At 36.4% G+C, this 23,691-nt stretch overlaps 1 protein-coding gene across 3 annotated transcripts in view; it reads right to left on the reverse strand.

Annotated features, from left to right (window-relative positions):
• The window catches only part of ZNF385B (zinc finger protein 385B), a 572,754-nt gene that overhangs the window by 39,375 nt on the left and 509,688 nt on the right, over positions 1-23,691 (reverse strand). For all 3 annotated transcript variants that reach the window (XM_011966298.1, XM_011966300.1, XM_011966301.1), the window contains one exon: positions 379-541. In XM_011966298.1, the coding sequence (XP_011821688.1) occupies positions 379-541 (163 nt within the window). The remainder of the gene's footprint in view (positions 1-378; positions 542-23,691) is intronic.

A 23,691-nucleotide genomic window follows, 5' to 3' on the forward strand; every position in this document is an offset into this window, starting at 1 on the left:
AAAAAGTCTATAGTAAAAAACAAACATAAAATAAATAGAAAGAAGTAATAAACTAGGTATTTTAGATCTATTTCCTGATTTTAGTCTAAACACGTTGTGATCAAGTAGTTTCTACTCATTTTCATGCATATATACATATATATATATTTACATATACACATATATATTTAAACGTATATATTTAATAACATGGAATGGAAACATATCAAATGCTTAAGTTCCGTGCAAACATATAATCCTTCCCGTGAAGAAAACATATTAATATCACAAAAACAAATCATGGAGAGTAACATGCAACAACTGAGGGCAGGAAAATGGGGTCAGGGCAGGTGAACAGGAGAAACACAAAGAATGTAAAGAACAAAAAGTGTCATTGACCTGATTTGTCAGAGTTGTTGCCTGTGATTGGAGTGATGGAGCAGCTGGGATTAGCCTTTGCGCTGTCCTTGGAAGAAACCATTTTGGGTTTATTTTTCGTTGCCTCTAGTGCTTTGACCTTCTTGGCATGTTTACTTCCTTTGTAGTGGGCCTCGGCCTGGCTCTACAAAGGAGAACAAATCAGGCTCATTTTTTGCTAATTACAAACACCACAGTGGATGATCATGCAGGAAAAAAATACATTCGATCATAGGCACCACAGACGTTTACAACTCAGTACCTGACTATGTTTTTGGCACTTCATGAAATGGTAGACCAGTTCCTAAGAGGGTATAGCATATCGAAACCTCCTATACAATACAAAGGACCTGCATCTTTAAAAAACCAGACATTACATGAGTGGACAAAAGGATTAGGGCAAAACTGTGACGAAGGTGAGCTTTGTCTTCAGTGCCCTCCCACCATTGCCCACTGGGGGTACTTTTCAAACATTGGCTGGCAGCAGCGGCTTTGAGTGTCCTACCCATGCCTGTGGGTATGACCTTTCACAGTCATTTCCCTTCAACTAAAATCCTGTTTGCCACGTGTCTGCTTTCTTCTGGGCTCTGCTCTGAGACCAACTGGTGTGACAAAACATGTTAATAGGTGCTACTGAGTGAAAATGACACTGAATTTTTTGGTAAGATCTACATGCACTTCATGTATCATTTTGATGACTCCAGTTACAAGAACGGATAATATAAGCCACAAAGGAGGTAGTAAGAAACCCTTGTTTCTGATCTCAGATGTGATTCTGAAGTCTAAGTGGTTAGTGTTAAATTAATTTATACACAAAGCATATGTAGAACGGTAACTTCAGTACTAGATCAAAAGGAAAAAGAAAGAGCAAGACAAAACACAAAAACAAATTACAACAAGCCTTGGAAACATTTAGTCAACTTACTGACATTCGGAAAATTCTCCTCTGCCTAAACACTAAGGCTTTTCTCTTATTGGTATCTAGTATTAATATATATGTTAACAAAAGAATCTAAGTATATTCACTTGAATTTTGAAAAGACTCTGAAAAAATATAAACATGTATATAATGAAAAGAAACAAAACTAAACATAAATGGTATATTAGCTTAGTTATAAAAGTGAAATGGATGATAAATCTTATGCAAAGCAAGATGAACTTTTGTTAGAGGATTTCTAAAGAAATAACGACTTTAAAAGACATCAGTTTTCTTTATATACTTGTATGTGTTTGAAGAGGATTAAATGAACCTATCCACTCATTCTCCTCAACAAGCAGAATACAGGTGATAAGTGTGTGTGTAGGTAGGTAGTTGGAAGTGATAGTGGACAGAATGGGTCTCTGTCCTTAGGGTCCAATGAGGTTTCACACATACCTGAGGTAACAAGTACAGTGGAGAGCTATCCATATACAAGGGTGAGCTAAAACAGCAAAAGATGCATGCTATGGACGATACAGGACAACAAACAATGGACCAGAGAGGAGCGGCATTAATGAAGACTTCCTAAAATGGGTAACTTTTGATTTGAGATTTGAGGAAATGGGTCCATATATACTGGTAGAGAAGAGTACATTTCTGGTTGGAAGATGCAGGCCTAAGGCAAGGACTGACACTAGAGTGCTGGAACAGTGAGGGCCATGGCTGGAGAGGTGCTTACATGGGCCTCTTGGTGGAACATCATCAACATGAGTCAAGGAAACTAGATGTGTAGTTATGTAGAGGAGGTCACCACTGAGGTGAGATTCTCAAGCAGAGGCCTGATGATACACACAAATTCCAAATGGGGAAGACTTCTGCAACAGCTATTTATTACATGTTTGTTGGACTGAATATGAGAGAAAAGAGATGACACAGAAAGGAAGGCAGCAGAGAGAATATATGATTCTTCTGGTAAAATCATTGGTGGAGAGTATGACTATAATAAAGTCCCTGTTATAATAATATCATTGATTTCTTGAAGACTTGGTTATTATCAGTCCTCCTTCTGCCCTTTGCTTAAGTGGAACCATTTCACTACTAACTACCAGAGACAAAGCACTCTTCTAACATCCCATGATTAGACTAAGCCATCTAAGGTTGATTATTGTGTGTTGTTGGAGTGTTTCTTCGACTTTCCTGCTTGTTTCACCAGGACATGTTGCTTTGCTATCCAGCTCACCAGGACATGTTGCTTTGCTATCTTCAGACATCCAGCCATAGCTAGTTCAGCAGAACTGGTGATGGTGAGCACCATTTCAATGCCAGCATTACTTCCAGATCTTGGTGGGTGATAAGTTTACTTTATCCTAAGCTCATAAATGATGATGATGAATTTGTTCATGCCAAATATTATAGATGATACAATCACAAGTGTTAAGGGTCATGCAGTGAGTTAATCATCATATCCATATATTTGCTCTCCCATTTAAATGGAAGCTTGGTGATAGATTCATGCCACAGTCTGTTTTTCAGTGTACCTTGATTCTGCTGTGTTATTTCTTGTAGGGTGGCAGGTGGTTGGGGAAAAAACATTGCTTTGCTAGTAGTGTACTCTAAGGATAGGTTTTGGGCATTTTAGTGATTTCCCTAGCATGTAACCCAGATCACCCAAAGTCTATAGCCTTGTGCTGACTATACATAGTCCCTAACTTCCTGAATATCTTTTCATACATATCTTTTTAGATTTTCATTGACTTGACATTGCTCTTGCTTGGTTTGCTCAAGGACTTCTTATGTTGTTCTCTGTCAAGCTGGAAAAAAGTCCCACAGGGGGAGAAAAGTGTAACATTATTTTAGGGCCTTTATTACCAACCAAGAATGTTTGAATCCAACTAATATAGTTTGGTAGTTATACATTAAGAAAATAGGCAAATAAAAATTAAAAATTGATAACGTAATATAATAATAATGATTAATATTACTGAGCTTATTGTTTCAGGCACAATTCTAAATGCATTACATATTCTAACTCATTTAATCCTTATAATATCCTATGAAATAGGCATTACTGGCCAGCACTTTACAAACGGGAAACTGGGCATAGAGAAGTTAAATAACTTATAAAAAGTCACACAGGTGGGTGGAGAAGCCATGGTAGATATAAAATGCTTACATGCATATCCCTATTTAATTATATAGCCACATTATACATATACCTACCTGCACTAAGTTAACGTTATAATTTTATTAGAAGTAAAAATATACACAAAGATACCATGCTGCTTTTAATTACTCAGAGAAGGATTATAACTCAATTCTATAGAAATTTCTATGAGTAGGAAATACATACTTAATTCATGGCAAATATGCTAATATTAAACACCAGGTCTGATCCTTCTGTTGAGTAAAGAAAGTTCCACTTTTAGGCCAGGTGCAGTGCCTGAAACTCCAGCACTTTGGGAGGCCCAGGAAGGAGTACAGCTTGAGCTTAGGAGTTTGAGACCAGCTTGGGCAACATCTCGAGACCTTGTTTCTACCAAAATTCAAAAAAATTAGCTGAATATGGTGGCACATGCCTGTAGTCCCAGCTTCTTGTGGGGAGGAGGCAGATGGATCACTTGAGCCTGGGAAGTCGAGGCTGTAGTGAGCCCTGACTGTGCCACTGCACTCTGACCTGGGCAACAGAGTGAGACTTCGTCTCAAACAAACAACAACAAAAAAAGTTCCGCTTTTTAAATATATAACAATTTCTACAAGGTATCAGGAGACCTGCTAAAAACTCATCTTTCACAGTACACTAAATAGTGCAGCGTTACTTTAGTGCCCTTTGGCTAAAGAAACATATGGTTCTCTAAATAAACCTCCAAGTGCAAGATAAACAGAGTGTCATTTCCTCATTACTATTTCTTGGCATCCGTGTCAAAAGTTAACAGCGTCAATTAACGCTTGGGATAAGGATCCAGCTAAGTGACACTTCACTGGCCAAGATGGAAAAAACTCTCCATAGCCATGATCCACTTCTGCTTTGAGTTCAGAGCCAGGGAGAAAAGTGCAACAAGGCTTTTTAGCTTCTATTGACTGTTGTTTGGGAAAAATGGAGTGGAAGACTGTGAAATAAAGACAGAATGGCAAGTGCCACTTCCTTATATTTGGCATCTTTCCCATTCTCCTGTGGTATTCTTAGTAGTGGCACTTTGCTATCCCTAGTACTGTGTCTGAGGCAGTGTCAACAGCTTCTAAATGCTGGGCAAATCTTCAAGTGAAACTGAGACACTGTTAAGTAGCAAAAGATTAACCTGACTTCATTATCTAGGAGCCTTCTTACTTGAGGAGTGAAAGAAACAAGGACAGGTGCCACAAAACCCATGAACTAGGCAACACACGTCAAGCCCATCAACAATGACTCTTGTGTCACTTCTAAGAGACTAGGTGGGCCAAGCTGACTTATTTTACACCCAATGAGTAATTAGCAGACACATGCTTGTCTAGCACTAATGGCTTGCATTCTGCTTCCCCTCCTAAAGTGCTGCTGTGCCCCTAACTGGCGGTGAACAAAGAAACCTCTTCACAAGAATTGCCAGAATTAGAAAGAGTCGCCCAAACCACTACACTGACCTTCACATAAGAATTCATCAGCATATAGGTTCTTCTCTGAAGGCCACTCTGGTAATTACCTGACCACCCACTGATAGAAGAATAGCTTTCATAGGAAATGACAACTTGGAATGTTTTCTTCCATTAATAACTTTTGTTGCTAAAGCTCTTCACTTTCTCAAATCCTTTACATTTCTTAGAAACCCATTGGTCCAAACAAAAAAGATAAAGAATGAGATGACTTAATGCTTCAAAAACAAAAATGTAACCCAAAAACTTCTAAAATTCACTGTGTTCTCATTTCTGATTTTTATTTTATTTATTTCTTTTCTTTTTTTTTTTTTTGAGACAGAGCCTCGCTCTGTCACCAGGCTGGAGTGCGGTGGCACAATCTTGGCCTCACTGCAACCTCTCCTCCCCGGGTTCAAGTGATTCCCCTGCTTCAGCCTCCTGAGTAGCTAGGACTACAGGCGTGCGCCAACATGTCCAGCTAATTTTTTGTATTTTAGTAGAGACGGGGTTTCACCCTGTTGGCCAGGCTGGTCTCTATCTCCTGACCTCTTGATCCTCCCACTTCGGCCTCCCAAAGTGCTGAGATTACAGGTGACAGCCACCGCGCCCAGCCTGATTTTTACCTTATTTCTAATTTGGACTTCAGAGAGATGGCTAGGAACTTGAATGAGGATGTTAAACTGTGCTCACTTTGTATGGAAAATACAGTCCAAGGACAAACTCACAAAGTGACTGGGGAAAGAAAATGGCCCTGGAGAAAGTACTTGCCTATCTATTTACCAATAGAACCAACCTTTTTTTGCATTTTAAAAAGTAATTAGAACTCTTCCCTTAATTAAAGAAAGTGCATAATTAAAACTACTGGCATCTGTTTTTTTCCTGAGACCTTAGATTTCAATGTGTTAAGCAGGGTTATAAGGGAAATAGCAGAGGTCAGCTAATTATCAGGAAAACCCAATATACTAAAATGCCAAATAAAACATATGTCAGATGAACTACCATAAAACAGGCTAAACTAACAAAGGGGAAACCTGATGATTTATTCTGCAAAAAATTATTTAGTACCTGCCATGGTCTAGCTATTGTAAAAGATTAAAAACAAAGACCCCTACTTGCCAGAATCATGGTTGGAAGAAAAGACAAGCATACAAATAACTACAATCCAAAGCAGAAGGCAGAATTGTAAAATGGGAGGTACCAAGAAACAAAGAATATGAGAGTCAGGGGAGAGGTAAATCTCTTCAGACTGAAGAAATCAAGGAAGCGCCATGAAAAGAGGGTATCAGAGCTGAGTTCTGCTGCAAGGGCAGGGCTCTGGAGTGGCAGAATGGAGATGAAGGTATTATGGGCAAAGGGAACAACATGTGCCAGGGCACTGAGTCCTGTGTATTATACAGTGTTTCCTGGGCACGTACACTTTTCAGTTTCACTAGAATAGAGATATAAAGGGAACAATAGGGAAAGGTTGCTACGTTGTACTACCTTGAAAATGATGGTTCCCTGTACCACAGAAACATATCATAGTGTTTTCGATTAAAAATCAAATATTCTATTTGTAGGCATTTTGTATAGAAAATGATTATGATGTAAGATGCTGCTCTTACATCACAAATTTTATCCTCTGCTCTAAACTACAATCCTACATTAAATTAATTAAGTTATTTATATTGAATCTTTAATAATTATTTGAGACAAAAGCAAGACGCTTAAAATGCTATAGTTAAACATACTAAGAAACTAAAGTTTACTGAGTAATAGTTCAATAATTACTTAAATCATTGTCTCAAGATAAAAGTGGTTTTACTATTACAATGCTTTTGGCATATACTTGTTGCATTCATAAGATCACACACTCTCAGAGACAAAGGTACAATACAGGAAGTATAAGCTATACCCAAGAGAAAGGCTTACTTATCCAAAGATTGCTAGTAAGATTTTCTGCTGATGTTTGCAATTGTAAGGCCTGCAATATCAGTAATGACATACTATGGGCTTTTATATTCACTTCATTCAATTCTCATCTATTGGGATCTCTTGAAAACAAAGTCCAGACAAAATTATAACTATTACGAGCCTTTTAGCTCAAAAAGACAATGTCTTTGCTAATTGCTAATTTATATCTAGTGAAACACTACCAGTTGCTAGGGCCTGTCTAGGGCCATCACATTACATAACTCTGCAGGGCACTATTCACATATATTTCAACATTAGTAGTATGTTCTGGGTTGTGCCAGGCCAGAGTCGTACCTATGACATTCTATATTTACTGACTTTATAATATACATGTAAAAAACCCCATCAACTCTAAATATTTCTACGTTACTAAAGTGAAAGTGGTTGCTTTCTAAGAAGAAAATGATATGTACTCCAGACTGCTAATTCTCTTTAGGCCCAATTTAGATTCTATCAAATATTATAAGATAGAATTACAGTTCTTGCGTTACAGCTGCTTTAAAATACCACTATTTGAATATATGAGCATTACATACACAAACACACACACACATATGTATGTTCAATCACATTATCAAAAATTTTCAATGTAGGCAAAATTCATTTCTTAAAATGCTAAGATCTTTAGAGGGCTTGAAATTAATTTTTCAAATGTGCTTATTTGTCAGCTAAGAGTCTTGATGCTCATGTTTCTTGCCCATGATTCATTGGTGGAATTACTTACACACAGAAATATACAGAAGTTAAATGGACCAAATAACTATGACAGAATTTACATGATGAATTAGAAAGATGCTGCAGTTTGAGTTAAAAATCAGCTGGAATATAGTAAAAAAAAAATGCTTTTACGGTGGCTCAAGCCTGTAATCCCAGCACTTTGGGAGGCCGAGACGGGTGGATCACGAGGTCAGGAGATCGAGACTAGCCTGGCTAACACGGTGAAACCCCGTCTCTACTAAAAAAATACAAAAAACTAGCCAGGCGAGGTGGCGGGCGCCTGTAGTCCCAGCTACTGGGGAGGCTGAGGCAGGAGAATGGCGTAGACCTGGGAGGCGGAGCTTGCAGTGAGCTGAGCTCCGGCCACTGCACTCCAGCCTGGGCGACAGAGCAAGACTCCGTCTCAAAAAAAAAAAATAAATAAAAAAATTAAAAAAAATTAAAAAAAATAAATAAATAAAGTGATTTCTTATAATGGAGTTTCAAGTGAATAAAATTTTATCTCATTTTCCAAGTTTTATATTTCAATTACTGGAAGGCAGATTATTAATTTTAGATGATTCCCAGCAATCTACATTTCTTCCCCTGGATATTCACTGACACTCTATGTTACTAGTTTAGGGGTGAGTAGCACAGGGCATAAGAGAGACAATTATTTAAGCTTGGCTGTATCAACTGTGATCTGAACACAAATCTTTTCATTTGTTCAGTTCTGCACTCTCTCTCTCCTCTAGTTCTCTCCTGTATTTCAAATCAGGCCATAATTTAAAATTATCTTCTTTTATAAATAAGTTTATTATATATTTACCAAGGTAAAGTTAATCTTAGATGAGTAGTTCCTTAATTCTATGAATGAATACTGTACATTTTAGAGATTTTAGTTTGAAAAAGATGTTTCTCTCACCAACCTAATGGAAGTAGGTTTATATGAATTTTTCAACATAGGTAATGAGTAATAAAATGATTTTTATTTAATGTCACAATTTAACATCATCACAATTTATTTAAGAATTCATCAAGAAATATCTTGCTTAAGAAAGTAAGACTGCTTAACTCTCCATTTAAATTATATAACAATTTTAGAATTTCTAAAAGGTATATTTACTTCACCTTCTGAATTGGTATCAATATCTGAGTCAATTTAATGATAAATGTATATGTAAACTCTTAGTATATGCACTAGAGTTTAAGGGAGGCCACATGAAGTAAATGAAACCTGGCAAAGCATGCCTTTAGCCACTCTCTCAAATCATAAGAGGAGGCAAATCACAAACTTCATGAATAATGCACTTGATAAACTATATTCTTTGTTATACCAGAGTGAGAAAATGAGTTCTCTGTCTACTAACATAATTTTAAATATGAAATAACGGGAACCATTATAATTTGTAAAAATATCTAATTTTCTCAAAGAATTATGTATATAGGGACCTCATCTTTTAGAAGTTCTGAACTTTAGAGATTTAATAAAACACATGGATAATATCTTTTATTTTTCATTTGCTTATTTATTTATTTAGAGACAGGGTCTCACTCTGTCACCCAGCTTGCAGTGCAGAAGGGCCATCATAGCTTGCTGCAACCTCAAACTCCTGGGCTCAGGCTGTCCTCCTGCTTTAGCCTCCCAAGTAGCTGGGACTACAGGTACATGCCACCATTCCTGGCTAGTTTTTAAAAATTTTTTGGAGAGGTGACATCTTGGTATATTGCTCAGGCTGGCCTTAAACTCCTGGTCTCAAGTGATCCTACTGCCTTGCCCTCCCAAATTGCTGAGATTTCAGGTGTGCAACACCATGCCTGGCCATCTTTTATTTTATAATATGACACAAAATATTATAATATTATAATTTGTTAATAACTACTTACTATTTTTGAATTATTTATTTTATGATTTTCCCAAAAGTATTTAAAAATAGAAATCACCCATCTCTCTCAAATTAATTTCACATCTTATATTAAACTGGGAAATCTTAGTTGATAATTCTCAGCTACCTTGACATATAAAGGAGAATATTTCAGAGTTTATAGTGTTTTCACAGTTATATCCCAAGTTGCTAATGTGTTTGAGAGTGTTGCTATCTTTCAGCGGGAAAACAGACTGCCATTGTGTACTTCATAAGGGCAATTTTTGTTACTCAATGATAAGTAATGCAATATAATTCAAGTTTATGCATTAAAGCTGTGACTCTATAGCTAACTGATTCAAGCCTTCTGATGGTCTTTTAAATTAGGCTCCCAGGCTTCCACACATTAATTTTTAATCAGTCCAGAAGGTATTACACTTACTTTGATTTTCACATTAAGGAAATTTACATAAATAATACAAAATAAATCTAAAATTAGAATTTGCATTGTGTCTCCTTTTGTTTGACAAACAGTATCCTTAAAGTAGATGAAAGTGGCAAAGTAACTTTGAAAGTTCAATACTCCGAGAATTGGTTGAAGAATAGCATTAATAATATTTTATATATGTTTAATATGTTATTTACTTATCATTACTCATTTGAAAACCTGTTTCACAAAACAGGTTTTTGTAAAATTCATTCTCCAAAACCCTAAACCAATTACTAAAACCTAGAAGACATCTTATAATTAAAAATTAAGTAGAATATGTAAATGTGAAGATTAATAACAGATACCTTCAAAACACAATATAACTAAGAGAAAATAATGAAAACACATCTTTAGTAGTCACTTAGCTCATCTGAGTCATGCTAAGGTTGTTTCTATACTGAAGTTCCAGATTAAACTAGAAGTTTTCATTCAAAATTAATTGGGTCAACCTTCCTCACATATAAGAGATTGGTCTGCTGGAGGCAAAACAAAAATAATAATATCTATAACTTTGATTCACTGATAAAATCTAAAATATTTTAATATAATCAGCAAATGCTAGTGGGTTTCCACTTTCTGATTCTGTGTGATATTGTCTAAAAGTTCTACTCACCAACAGCAGTCATAACAAAAGTCATACATATATGGTATCATCACTGTGAATTGTTTTAATTCAACTCAATTTAGCAATGTTTTATTATGTATCATGTAATAGGTGTTTCAGAAGACATGGTTTGTGACTTCTAGGAGCTTATAATCTTGTGCAGAGGATAACAAAAGTGAATACCATATATAGGTATACGGCATGTATATGTGTACATATGGCATGTATATGGCATGTATATATATATGCAGGTTTGTGTGTGTGTGTGTGTGTGTGTATATATAGCAGAGGGAAAAAATATTCTAAAAGGAGGAACGTAACACTGAGGGTCCATCCATTCTTTAATGCAACAAATATCTATCGAACACGTATTATATTCTAGGCATTATTCTAAGTGTTGTGGAATACAGGTCTGTTGAAACTTGTGTTCTAATATGGGGACATAGATAAGAAATTATAAATTTATATATATATTAGTATTAACGGATAAGTGATACACCTATGAATATGTTATATAGTGCTATAAAAAATAAAGACAAGTAAGGGGTAGACTATGGTGTAATGTGCCATTTTAAGTATCAAGGTAACTCTGTTGAGAGGGCATTTTCACAGAGACCTGAATGAAATAAGGGAGTTAACCAGGTAGATATCTGCAAGAAGAGTACTTCAGGTTCAGGGAACACCAAATATCCATTGTAAGGATTTTGATTTTTATTCTGAGTAGATGCAGAGTCACAGGAGTGTTTTAAATCAGAAGAGAAACCTTGTTTGGCTTCCATTTATTAAAGGATCGCATTGGCTGCTGTATGGAGAACCAACCGTGTGTGTACAGTGGAGAGGCTGGGGGTGAGGCAAAGGAGGCTCATCCAGGAAAGAGATGAAAAGGGTTCAAAATTAAATTCCACTGACCAATCAGAAAGGCTTCAGAAACATAATTTTCTTAACCGACATTTATAATTTTTCACATATCTGCAATTTTTGGACATAAATCATCCATAATTTCGATGGAATTTTATGTTCAGCTAGCTAGCAATTACTTTTGTTTCTTTTAAATTTAAATTGTAAATTTTTTAAGATCTAGGTAAAACAATCATACAGTTAAAAGTATAAAAAAAATAAGCAGAGAAAAGTTACCTCTTAGATTCAGCAACCAGTTGTTAACACTTTCTTGTGTATCCTGCCAGGGATTGTTTACATGCCTATCAAGCAAATGTATACATTTATGTGTATTTTTTCTTTCTTTTATTTGTACACAAGTGACTACACATTACATATGCTGTTCTGCACTTTGCCTTTTCTATTTAGCAACAGGCTTTAGAGATATTTCATATGAGTAATTAAAAAGTTTTCTAATTTTTTAAAGCGGTTATGTATATTTATTTTATTATTGTGTGGTAGCTACAGGGCAAAACTCCTTCTGCTTGAGAAAAGCAGAGGGAAAAGTAAAGGGGACTTTGTCTTGCCCCTTAGGTATCAGCATGGCCACAGAGGGGCAGAGCACCAAGTGTACTCTTGGGGTGCCCAGATCCAGGACGGGACTCTTGGATAGCATTTCTGGACCTGGCTTGTGCCAGAGGGGGAGCCCACTGCCTTTAAGGGTGAGTCCCAGGCCAGGCAGTATTCATGACAAGCTGACTTAAGAGACCCTGGGCCTTAAGGGAACATTGACAGAAATCTGGCAGTACCCCTCTTGGTCTGAGGTGGTGTGGCTATGAGGTAAGGCTGCTCTGCTTTTGGAAAGGGGAAGGAAGAACTGTATTTTGTGGTTTGAGTGCCAGCTCAGCCTCAATACAACAGAACACCAGGTAGACTTCTAAGATTTTTTACTCTGGTACCCAACTGACAGATGGCACTTCTGGACCCACCGGGGAACTGGGCGACCTCACTGCCCTAAACGGAAGAAAACAGGCCTGGTTGGCTTTGCCACCTGCTTATTGTAAAATCCCAGGGCCTTGAGTGAACATCGGCAGTAGCCATGGAGTGGTTGCAACAGGCAGGCCTTGGGTGAGACCCAGTGCTGTGCTGGCTTTAGGTCTCACCCAGCACAGTCATAGTGGTAGTGGCCACAGGGGTGCTTGTCACTCTATCTCCCAGCTTTAGGTGGCTTAGAATGGAGAGAGATCCTATATGTTTGGGAGAAATTAAGGGAAAAGGACAAGTCTCTGCTTGGTAATCCAGAGAATTTTCCCAGATCCTGTCCAAGACCATCAAGGTGATGCCTCTGTGAGTCTGCAAGTACCACAGCGTTACATGGATTGGGGTGCCCCTGAAGCAGATACAGCTTAGATCACAATACCCAAGTCCTCTCAAATATCTGCAAAGCCTTCCCAAGAAGGATGGCTACAAATAAGCCCAGACAGTGAAGACTACCTAAATACCTAACTCTTCAATGCCCAAAGAACATCTACTAGCATCGACACTATCCAGGAAACTATGACTTCACCAAATGCACTAAATAAGACATCAGGCACCAATCCTAGAAAAACAGTTTCAGACAGAGAATTCAAAATAACTGTGTTGAGGAAACATAAAGAAATTCAAGGTAACACAGAGAAGGAATTCAGAATTATATTAGATAAATTTAACAGAGAGATTGAAATAATTAAAAAGAACCAAGCAGAAATTCCGGAGCTGAAAAATGCAACTGACATCCTGAAGAATTCATCAGATTTCTTTAATAGCAGAATTGATGAAGCAGAAGAACTAGTGAGCTTGGAAACAGGCTATTTGAAAATACATGGAGAGAAGAGACAACAGAAAAAAGAAAAAAAAAATACCAATGAAGTATATCTACAGGATCTAAAACCAAAGCCTTGAATGGGCAAATCTAAGAGTTATTGGCCTTAAAGAGGAGGTAGAAAAAGAGATAGGGATAGAAAGTTTATGCAAAGACATAGTAACAGAGAATTTCCCAAACATAGAGAAAGATATCAATATCCAAGTACAAGAAGGTTTAGAACACCAAGTAGATTTAACCCAAAAAGGCTACCTTTAATAATCAAAGCCCCAAAGGTTAAAAATAAAGAAAAGATTCTAAAAGCAACAAGAGAAAATAAACAAATCACATACAACAGAGCTCCAATACATCTGCCAGCAGACTTTTCAGTGGAAATATTAAAGGCTAGGAAAGAGTGGCATGACATATTTATAGAACTGAAGGAAAAAAAGCTTTTATCCTGGAATAGTATATCTGACAAAACTATCCTTCAAACGTGAAGGAGAGGCCAGGAGTGGTGGCTCATGCCTGTAATCTCAGCATTTTGGGAGGCTGAGGCAGATGGATCACTTGAGGCCAGGTGTTCGAGACCAGCCTGGCCAACATGGCAAAATTTTGTCTCTACTGAAAACACAAAAATTAGCTGGGTGTGGTGGTGCACGCTGTAATCCCAGCTACTTGAGAGGCTGAGGCACAAGAATCACTTGAACCTGGGAGGCAGAGGTTGCAGTGAGCTGAGATCACACCATTGCATTCCAGCCTGGGCAACAGAGTGAGAGTCTGTCTCAAAAACAAACAAACAAACAAACAGAGGAACAAAGACTTTCCCAGACAAACAAAAACTGAGGTATTTTATCAAGATCAGACCTATTCTGTAAGAAATGCTAAAGAGAGTATGTCAATCAGAAAGAAAAGGACATTGATGAACAATAAATAATCATGTAAGGTACAAAACTCACTTATAACAGTAAATACAGAGAAAAACACAGAATAAGATAACACCATAACTGTGGTATGTAAACTACTCTTAGCCTAAGTAGAAAGACTTAGCAATGAATCAATGAAAAATAACAGCTACAACAACTTTTCAAGACATAGTACAATAAGGTAGAAACAAAAAGTTAAAAAGTGGGGGGATAAATTAAGACATTAAGTTTTTTATTAATTTTTTTTTTGCTTGTATGTTTATGCAAATAGAGTTAAGTTCTCATCAGGTTAAAATAATAGGTTATAAGATACTATTTGCAAACCTAATGGTAAACTCAAACCAAAAAAAGAAAAATACAATGAATATACAAAAAAATAAAAAGGAAGAAACTAAATCATATCACCAGAGAAAATTGCCTTCACTAAAGGAACACAAAAGGGAAAGAAAGAAGGAAGGAAGGAAGGAAGGAAGGAAGGAAGGAAGGAAGGAAGGAAGGAAGGAAGACAAGACCATAAAACAACCAGAAAATAAAGAACAAAAATGGCAGGAGTAAGTCCTTACTTATCAATAACATTGAATGTAAATACACTAAACTCTCCAATCAGAAGACATAGACTGGCTGAATGGATGAAGAAACAAGACCCATTGATCAGCTGGCTGTAAAAAACACACCACTTGTAAAGACACACAGATTGAAAATTAAGGGATGTAAAAAGATATTCCACACTAATGGAAACCAAAAAAGTAGTAGGAGTTGCTATATCTTATATCAGAAAAAATAGATTTCAAGACAAAAACTGTAAGAGACTATATAGTGATAAAGGGGTCAATTCAACAAAATAATATAACAATTTTATATTATCCAACATGGGAGCACCCAGATAAATAAAGAAAATGTTATTAGAGCTAAAGACAGAGGCTCCGATACAATAATACCTGGAGACTTCAACACCCTACTTTCAGCACTGGGCTGATCTTTCAGACAGAAAATCAACAAAGAAACATGAGACTTAATCTATACTATAGACCAAATGGACCTGTTAGATATTTATAGAACATTGAATCTAATGGCTGTAGCAATACATATTCTTTTCCTCAACACATGGCTCATTCTCAAGAATAGACCATAAAAAACTACATACAACAAGCCTACATATAGACCAAATGAACCTATTAGATATTTACAGAACATTTAATCTAATGGCTGTAGAATACATATTCTTTTCCTCAACACATAGATCATTCTCAAGAACAGACCAAAAAAAAAACCCCAAAAAACAAACAAACAAAAAACAACTCATAGCAAGCATTAAAACAAACAAACAAAAAAAATTGAAATAATTTCGAGCATCTTCTCTGACCACAATGGAATAAAACTAGAAATTCATAACAAAAGGAATTTTGGAAACTATACAAATATATGGAAATTAAGCAATATGTTCCTGAATGATGAGTGGTTCAATGAACAAATTAAGAAGGAAATGAAAAAATTTCTTGAAACAAATGATAATGGAAACACAACATACCCAAACCTATGGGATACTGCAAAAGCAGTACTAAGAGAGAAGTTTATAGTTATAAGTGCCTACATCAAAAAAGAGAAAAACTTCAAATAAACAATCTAATGATGAATCTTAAAGAAACAGAGAAGCAAGAGCACCAAACCCAAATTTTGTAGAGAAAAAGAATAGAGCAGAAATAAATAAAATTGATATGAAAAACAGATACAAAAAATCAATGAAACAAAAATTTGGCTTTGAAAAATGTTACACAAAATTAACAAATGTTTAGCCATACTAAGAAAAAAAGACAGAAGATCCAAATAAGTAAAATCAGAAATGAAAAAGGAGACATTAAACTGATTCTGCAGAAACTTAAAGGGTCTTTAGTGGAGGAAGGAGACTAACCCTCATATTGTCTTATGCCCAATTTCTGCCTCCAAAGAAAGAAAAAGTAAAAACTAAAAGGCAGAAATGAAATCCACAGGCAGACAGCCCAGCGCCACACCCTGGGCCTGGTACTTAAAGATCGACCCCTAACCTAATCGGTTATGTTATCTATAGATTACAGACATTGTATAGAAAAGCACTGTGAAAATCCCTATCCTGTTTTGTTCTGATCTAATTACTAGTGCATGCAGCCCCCAGTCACGTACCCCCTGCTTACTCAATCGATCACGACCCTCTCATGTGCACCCCCTTAGAATTGTGAGCACTTAAAAGGGACAGGAAGTGCTCGCTCGTGGAGCTAGGCTCTTGAGATAAGAGTCTTGCTGATGCTCCTGGCTGAATAAACCCCTTCCTTCTTTAACTCAGTGTCTGAGGAGTTTTGTCTGTGGCTCGTCCTGCTACAGTGGCTACTATAAGAAACTATAAACCAATAAATTGGAAAATCTAGAAGAAATGTAAAAATTATTATTTTTTACATACTTCTTACATACTACATACTTCTTACATTTCTTACATACTAACTACTAATGTTGAGCCAGGAAAAACTCCCCAACCTAAAAAGACCAATAACAAGTAATGAGATAGAAACTGTAATAAAAAGCCCCCCAGTAAAGAAAAGCCTGGTATCTGACAGCTTCACTAATGGATTCTACCAAACATTAGAAGAACCAATATTAATCCTACTCAAATTATTTCAAAAAATAGAGGAGGAGGGAATACTCCAAACTCTTTCTACAAGGTCAGTATTACATATTACAAAGACATAAAAAAAACACAAAAAACTGCATGCAAATATCTCTGGTGTATATCAATACAAAAATCCTCAATAAAATACTTGGAAACTGAATTAGACAATACATTAGAAAGATCATTCATCATGACAAGTGGGATTCATCCCTGGGATGCAAGGATTTGACATACACAAATCAATCAATGTGATATATCAACAGGATGAAGGATTAGAACGATATGATCATTTCAATAGATGCTAAAAGAGCATTTGAAAAATTCAACATCCCTTCATGATAAAAACCCAAAGAAAACAGAGGATAGAAGGAACATACCTAATAATAAAAGCCATATACTATAGACCCACAGCTAGTATTATACTGAATGGGGAGAAACTGAAACTTTCCTCTAGGATCTGGAACACGACAAAGATGCCCACCGTTACCACTGTTATTTAACATAGTACTTGAAGTCCTAGCTAGAGTGATCAGACAAGAGAAAGATATAAAGGACCTCCAAATTGGAAATAAAAATGTCAAATTATCCTTATTTGCAGATAATATTATATTATATTTGTAAATACTTAAAGACTCCACACATAAAAACCTATTAGAACTGATAAAAAAAATTCAGTAAAGTTGCAGAATACAAAATTAACATACAAAAATCTGTAGCATTTTTATATGTGAACAGCGAACAATGTGAAAAAGATATAAAAAAGTAATCCCATTTACAGTAGCCACACATACAATTAAATATCTAAGAATTAACCAAAGAAGTGAAAGATCTTTACAAAGAAAACTGTAAAATTGACGGAAAAAATTGAAAAGGACACAAAAAAATGAAAGGATATTCCATGTTCATGGAATGGAAGAATCAATATTATTAAATTGTCCATACTACACAAAGAAATCTACAGATTCAATGCAATGACATTTTTCACAGAAATAACAGAAAAACTATCCTAAAATTTATATGGAATCACAAAAGACCCAGAATCACCAAAGGCATCCTATGCCAAAAGAACAAAACCGGAGGAATCACATTATCTGACTTCAAATTATACTACAGAGCTGTTACTGGCATAAAAGTAGATACATAGACTAATGTGACAGACTAGAGAACCCAGAAACAAACTCAGATACCTCAGTGAACTCATTTTTAACAAAGGTGCCAATAACATACACCAGGTAAAAGGGAATCTCTTCAATAAATGGTGTTGGGGAAACTGGATATCCATATGCAGAAAAATGAAACTAAACCCCTATCTCTTGCCATATACAAAAATGAAATAAAAATGGATTAAACACTTAAATCTAAGACCTCAAACTATAAAACTGCTACAAGACTAACAATGGGAAAATCTCCAGGACACTGGTCTTGGCAAAGATTTGTTGAACAATACCCCACAAGCACAGGCAACTAAAGCAAAAATGGACAAATGGGATCACATCAAGTTAAGCTTCTGCACAGAAAAAACAATCAATAAAGTGAAGAGATAACCCATAGAATGGGATAAAAAATCTGCAAACTACCTATCTGACAAGGGATTAATAACTAGAATACATAAGGAGCTCAAACAACTCTATAGGAAGAAATCAAATAACCCAACCAAAAAATAAGCAAAATATTTGAATAGACATTTCTCAAAAGAAGACTTACAAATGGCAAACAGGCATATGAAAAGGTGCTCAACATCACTGATCATCAGAGAAATGCAAATCAAAATTATAATGAGATAGCATCTCACCCCAGTTAAAATGGCTTATATCCAAAAGACAGGCAATAACAAATGCTGGTAAGGATGTAGAGAAAAGGGAACCCTTGTACACTGTTGGTGGGAATGCAAATTAGTATAGCCACTATGGAGAACAGTTTGCAGGCTACTGAGAAACTAAAAATTGAGCTACCATATGATCCAGCAATCCCATTGCTGGGTATATACCCCAAAGGAAGGAAATCAGTACATCATAGAGATATCTGCACTCCTATGTTTGTTGCAGCACTCTTTACAATAGCTATGATTTGGGAGCAATGTAAGTGTCCATCAACTGATGAATGGGTGAAGAAAATGTGGGACATATACACAATGCAGTCCTATTCAGCCATTAAAAAGAATGAGGCCCAGTCATTTGGAACAACATGGATGGATTATGTTAAGTAAAATAAGGCAGTCACAGAAAGACAAACATCACATGTTCTCACTTATTTGTGGAATCTAAAAATGAAAACAATTGAAGTCATGGACACGGAGAGTAGAAGGATGGTTGCCAGAGGCTGGGAAGGGTAGTGGGGAGCTGGGAGAGAGGTGAGGGATGGTTAATAGGTACCAAAAATAAAAAATACAAAGAATTAATAAGACCTAGTGTTTGACAACCTGATATGGTGACTATAGTTAATAATAACTTAATTGTACATTTTAAAATTACTTAAAAGTATAATCGTATTGTTTGTAACTCAAAGGATAAATGCTTAAGGGGATAGCTACTCCATTCTCCACAATGTGCTTATTTCACGTTGCATGCCCATATCAAAACTTTTCATGTACCTCATAAATTTATACACCTACTATATACCCACAAAATAAAATAAGAGCAAATAAATAATTTTTATACAAATGAACAATAATTTATTCAATAATCCCTTATTGGTGGATATATAGGTTGTTTCCAAAGTTGTGCTATCAGTCATGATACAAAATTGGCATTAGATCCTGAGTGCCCTGCTGGATTTGGGAATTGTGTGGGGCCTATAGACCCTTTGTGTTTTGGCCAATTACTCCATTTTGGAATGGCAACATTTATCCAATTCCTGTACCTCCACTGTATCTTAAAAATAACTAACTTGTTTTTTATTTGACAGGCTTATAGGTGGAAGGGACTTGCCTTGTCTCAGGTGAGACTATGGACTTCGGGAGACTGTTGGGAAGGCATGATTGTGCTTTGGAATGTGAGAAGGAGATGAGATTTGTCAGGGCCCAGGGGAGGAATAATATGGTTTGGCTCTTTGTCCCCACCCAAATCTCACGTTGAATTGTAATTTCCAGTGTTGGCGGAGGGGTCTGATGGGAGGTGATTGAATCTTGGGGGCAGACTTCTCCTTTGCTGTTCTTATGATAGAGTTCTCATGAGATCTGGTTGTTTGAAAGTCTGTAACACCTCCCCTTTCTCTTTCTCTCTCCTGCCATCCATGTGAAGATGTGCTTGCTTCCCCTTTGCCTTCTGCCATGATTGTAAGTTTCCTGAGGCCTCCCCAGAAGCAGAAGCCTGCACAGCCTGCAGAACCACTAGGTGATTAATCCTCTTTTCTTCATAAATTACCCAGTCTCAGGTATGTCTTCATAGCAGTATAAGAATGGACTAATATACTCCGCATCTGTTGAAAGAACCAAATCCAGGGAGTGTCTTCATTGCCACATTCTACCTTCACCCCCACATGCAATCCATCACCAAGTCCAATACATTTTACCTCCTAAATATTTATCTACTCAAGCTGATTCTTTAGATCTCTACCACAACAATTTTGGTTCAAACTACCATCATCTTTTGTTTCAACTCTTGCAAAGCCCACTTAGTGACCACACAAAGGCCCCGTTTGCTCTCTCACAATCAGTTCTCCACCTGGAAGCCACAGTGATATTTTCGAAACATAAATATAATCATGCCATTTCTCTGCAAAAAATCCACAATGCCTTTTCACTGTTTTTAGTTTAAAATCTAAAATCATCATATTCAACACTTGTATGGCTTACCCCTTATGTAACTCAAGTTTTGTTTCACTTCTCTTTTTTGTTCTCTGAGAAAGTGAAAGACAGTGTGACGGAATAATAAGGATAGTGCTTTCCTTCTGCACATGCCTAGAGTATGATCCTTTTCCTCTTTCCCTACTTAACTCCTATTCTTCCTTCAGAATCCAGTTCAAACATTGGGAAGACTTCCATGATCCTCCAGACTAGATCACATCCAAACTCTTGGGTTCTTCCCTTCATAGCACTTCTCAAAATGTAAGTTAATTATACATTGATATAATAATGTGATTAATGTCTGTCTTCTTCCACCAGACAATAACCTCCATTAATACTTGTACCTGTAAGATTTTGGTTCTTCACTCTATTTCTTGCACATAGCACATTGACTGGAACATTGTAGCCATTTGATAAATACTGATTACATGGATGAACAAACGAATAAGTGAACGGAGAAAGAAACTATTACTTGTAACACAAATAATGGTAGAGGAAGAAAAAGTAATTAGAGTTGACTTTAAACTTTCAGACCCAAATGATATGGCAAACGTCAAAACAAATTTCAGGAAGGTGCATTTATGGTGGTTGGGGGAAATTTTGCAGAGAAAAATGAGGACTTAGTTCAGGCCTTTAAGCTGCTAATGAGAAACTTAGTGGAGGGGTTCCACAAACGATTGGAAATGTAAGTGGCAGTTGAGAAAAGTGACCAAGGCTGGAGACAACCACTTGGAAACCACCTGCTAAGATGATGGCTGGTAGATGAAACTTTGGAAATGGACGAGGTTCCTGAGGAATTAAGTAGTGAGAGGAGAAAATCTATTTGAGGAAAGAATCTTGAGAAATAGCTATAATTTAATAGGTAGAATGAAGATTATAAGTCAGCACATAATATAGAAAAAGGGCCACCAGATAAGCTGGATAAACAAGAGGGTAATAAGACACAGAGGACAAGGGAAGTAAAAACTTCAAAGGAAAAATAATTTTAAAATACACACAACTGTTAAAAAGAAAGTTTTATGGATGTACAACATCTTAAGTGTGCTAAAATACTTTTCTGTAATTTCAAAGCAACCTCATGAAATTACTGGGAAATAATATGAGGTCCTCGTGACCTGGAAGAATGTTTGATAATGCTGCACTGCAAGTGCAGAAGTAGCCATGTTTGTGTAAAATAGCTTGTTTAGTCTGTTGCTTCAGGGAAAATTATAGTACCTTGCCCATAATGTCAAAGAATTGAAGAATACAGAGCCATAGAAAGAACATGGCAGCCAAAAAGGCTATAAACACAACGTCAGATTATAAAAATGACCCTGACTTCAATAATAAAATAGTGACAAATAGCTACCATTTATTATTTGCCATGTACCAGGCATAGAGGTAAGCACTTTACATGCCGTACTTCATTTAACTCTCACAAAATCATTTGAGGTAAGTATTATTAACCTGAGTTTACAGACACTCCAGAAAGCTAAGTAATTGTTCAGTATCACACTACCAGAAATGGAAGACCCTGGATTCAAATGCAGAATTAAAAGATTGGGCTCTTAACCACTACACCATAGGGCCCCCCAACATGATAGAAACCCAGGTCCAAACAGCCTTTATAGTGGAAGATCCAAAACAGAATAGACTCTTCCCTGTTAAGCACTCTGGTAAAAGACGATCTTCATTTCCTTAGAGTGGATGATCTGGAGATGAAAACAGCCTTGGGAATATGACCTTATGTGACCCACATAAGATATAATTTTCACTGTAGAAAACAGATTAAGTAACTCTCAATGATTCCTTAGGTTGTCGTAAGTTAAAGATCCCTGTTAGAATCATTTATTTATTCAAGAAATATTTATGTACTGTGCTAGGCACCAGGTAGATAGCAGTGGACAAAACAGACCCAGTCTGTGTTCTTACAGAACCAACAACAATCGTGTGTGTGTGTAGGGAACAGACATTAAATAAAAGTTACCTAGAGATACTTTTACTAACTGATATATGTCATCGAGTTTACAGAATGCTATCAAATTATTATTGCGAGTGGAGTTAGTTTGGAATATGGAATCTAGAAAACCTCCTCTGAAGAAGAGGCATTTAAGGTGAGACTCGAAAGAGGAGTTTTGAACTAGACCAAAACTGGCAGGGGCAAAAGTAGCTTGGCAGATTTATGGAAATAAAAGCCCTTGTGGCTGAAGCATGTCAAGCAATGAGGCAGGAGCCCAGAGAGGGGCATGACTGGTTAGGAACCTGTATTTTGAGGATGCTAGGTGACTAACATTGAGAATTTTGGTATTAAGAGTGGCCACATCCAAATGAGCACCTTTTACTACTCTTACTCCTACTCAGATTCCTGAGTTAATTCTGCCTAGATGACACACACACATACACACACACACAGACACACACACGCACACCCTCTATCAAAAATAGCCACATGCTACACCAATTGATCACATAGGCTACACAACTATTACTGGAAGTACAGAAGTGAAGCAAAGGTCATTGACTGGCACGATGTTTTGGGTCTGGCTGCTTGACTAGTCTCAGTATATAATGATCAGATTTACAACAGACCAATGGCTCAATTATCTGGAAAATAATTCTTATATACAATGGTTCAATCACTTATTCATCAAAATAGACACATAATAAGTCAGAACACATAACCAGTGATTTATTGATCATTCAGCTAATTTGATCAGTGTAAATAACTAAACTGGATAACTTATACCTCAAAACAATATTTGCTTGGTTTGGAATGTGAATCTAAATATTATCTTGGTGAAACACTTCACCTGAAAGAGAATGTTAACCAAGTAACAAAAATATTCATTTTCTTTAAAAAAGGCAATAGTATTAGATATTACTGAATGATCATAATTTCAGAAAAAGCTCATTCATGTGGACTACTTTAGATAAAGGGCATAATGAAATGGTAAAAAAAAGTTCAAAAAGTAGAACATTTTTTGCAGAAATGCAACTGTTACCAAAGATCCAAAGATTCTTAAATGGTTTGTTAAAATATGTGTATGATGTATATATAGATGTGTGTGTATATATATGTGTATGTCTACATATATATATATATATATATATACACACAC

The sequence above is a fragment of the Mandrillus leucophaeus genome, unplaced genomic scaffold (genome assembly GCF_000951045.1).
Source record: "Mandrillus leucophaeus isolate KB7577 unplaced genomic scaffold, Mleu.le_1.0 Scaffold754, whole genome shotgun sequence".
NCBI lineage: Eukaryota > Metazoa > Chordata > Mammalia > Primates > Cercopithecidae > Mandrillus > Mandrillus leucophaeus.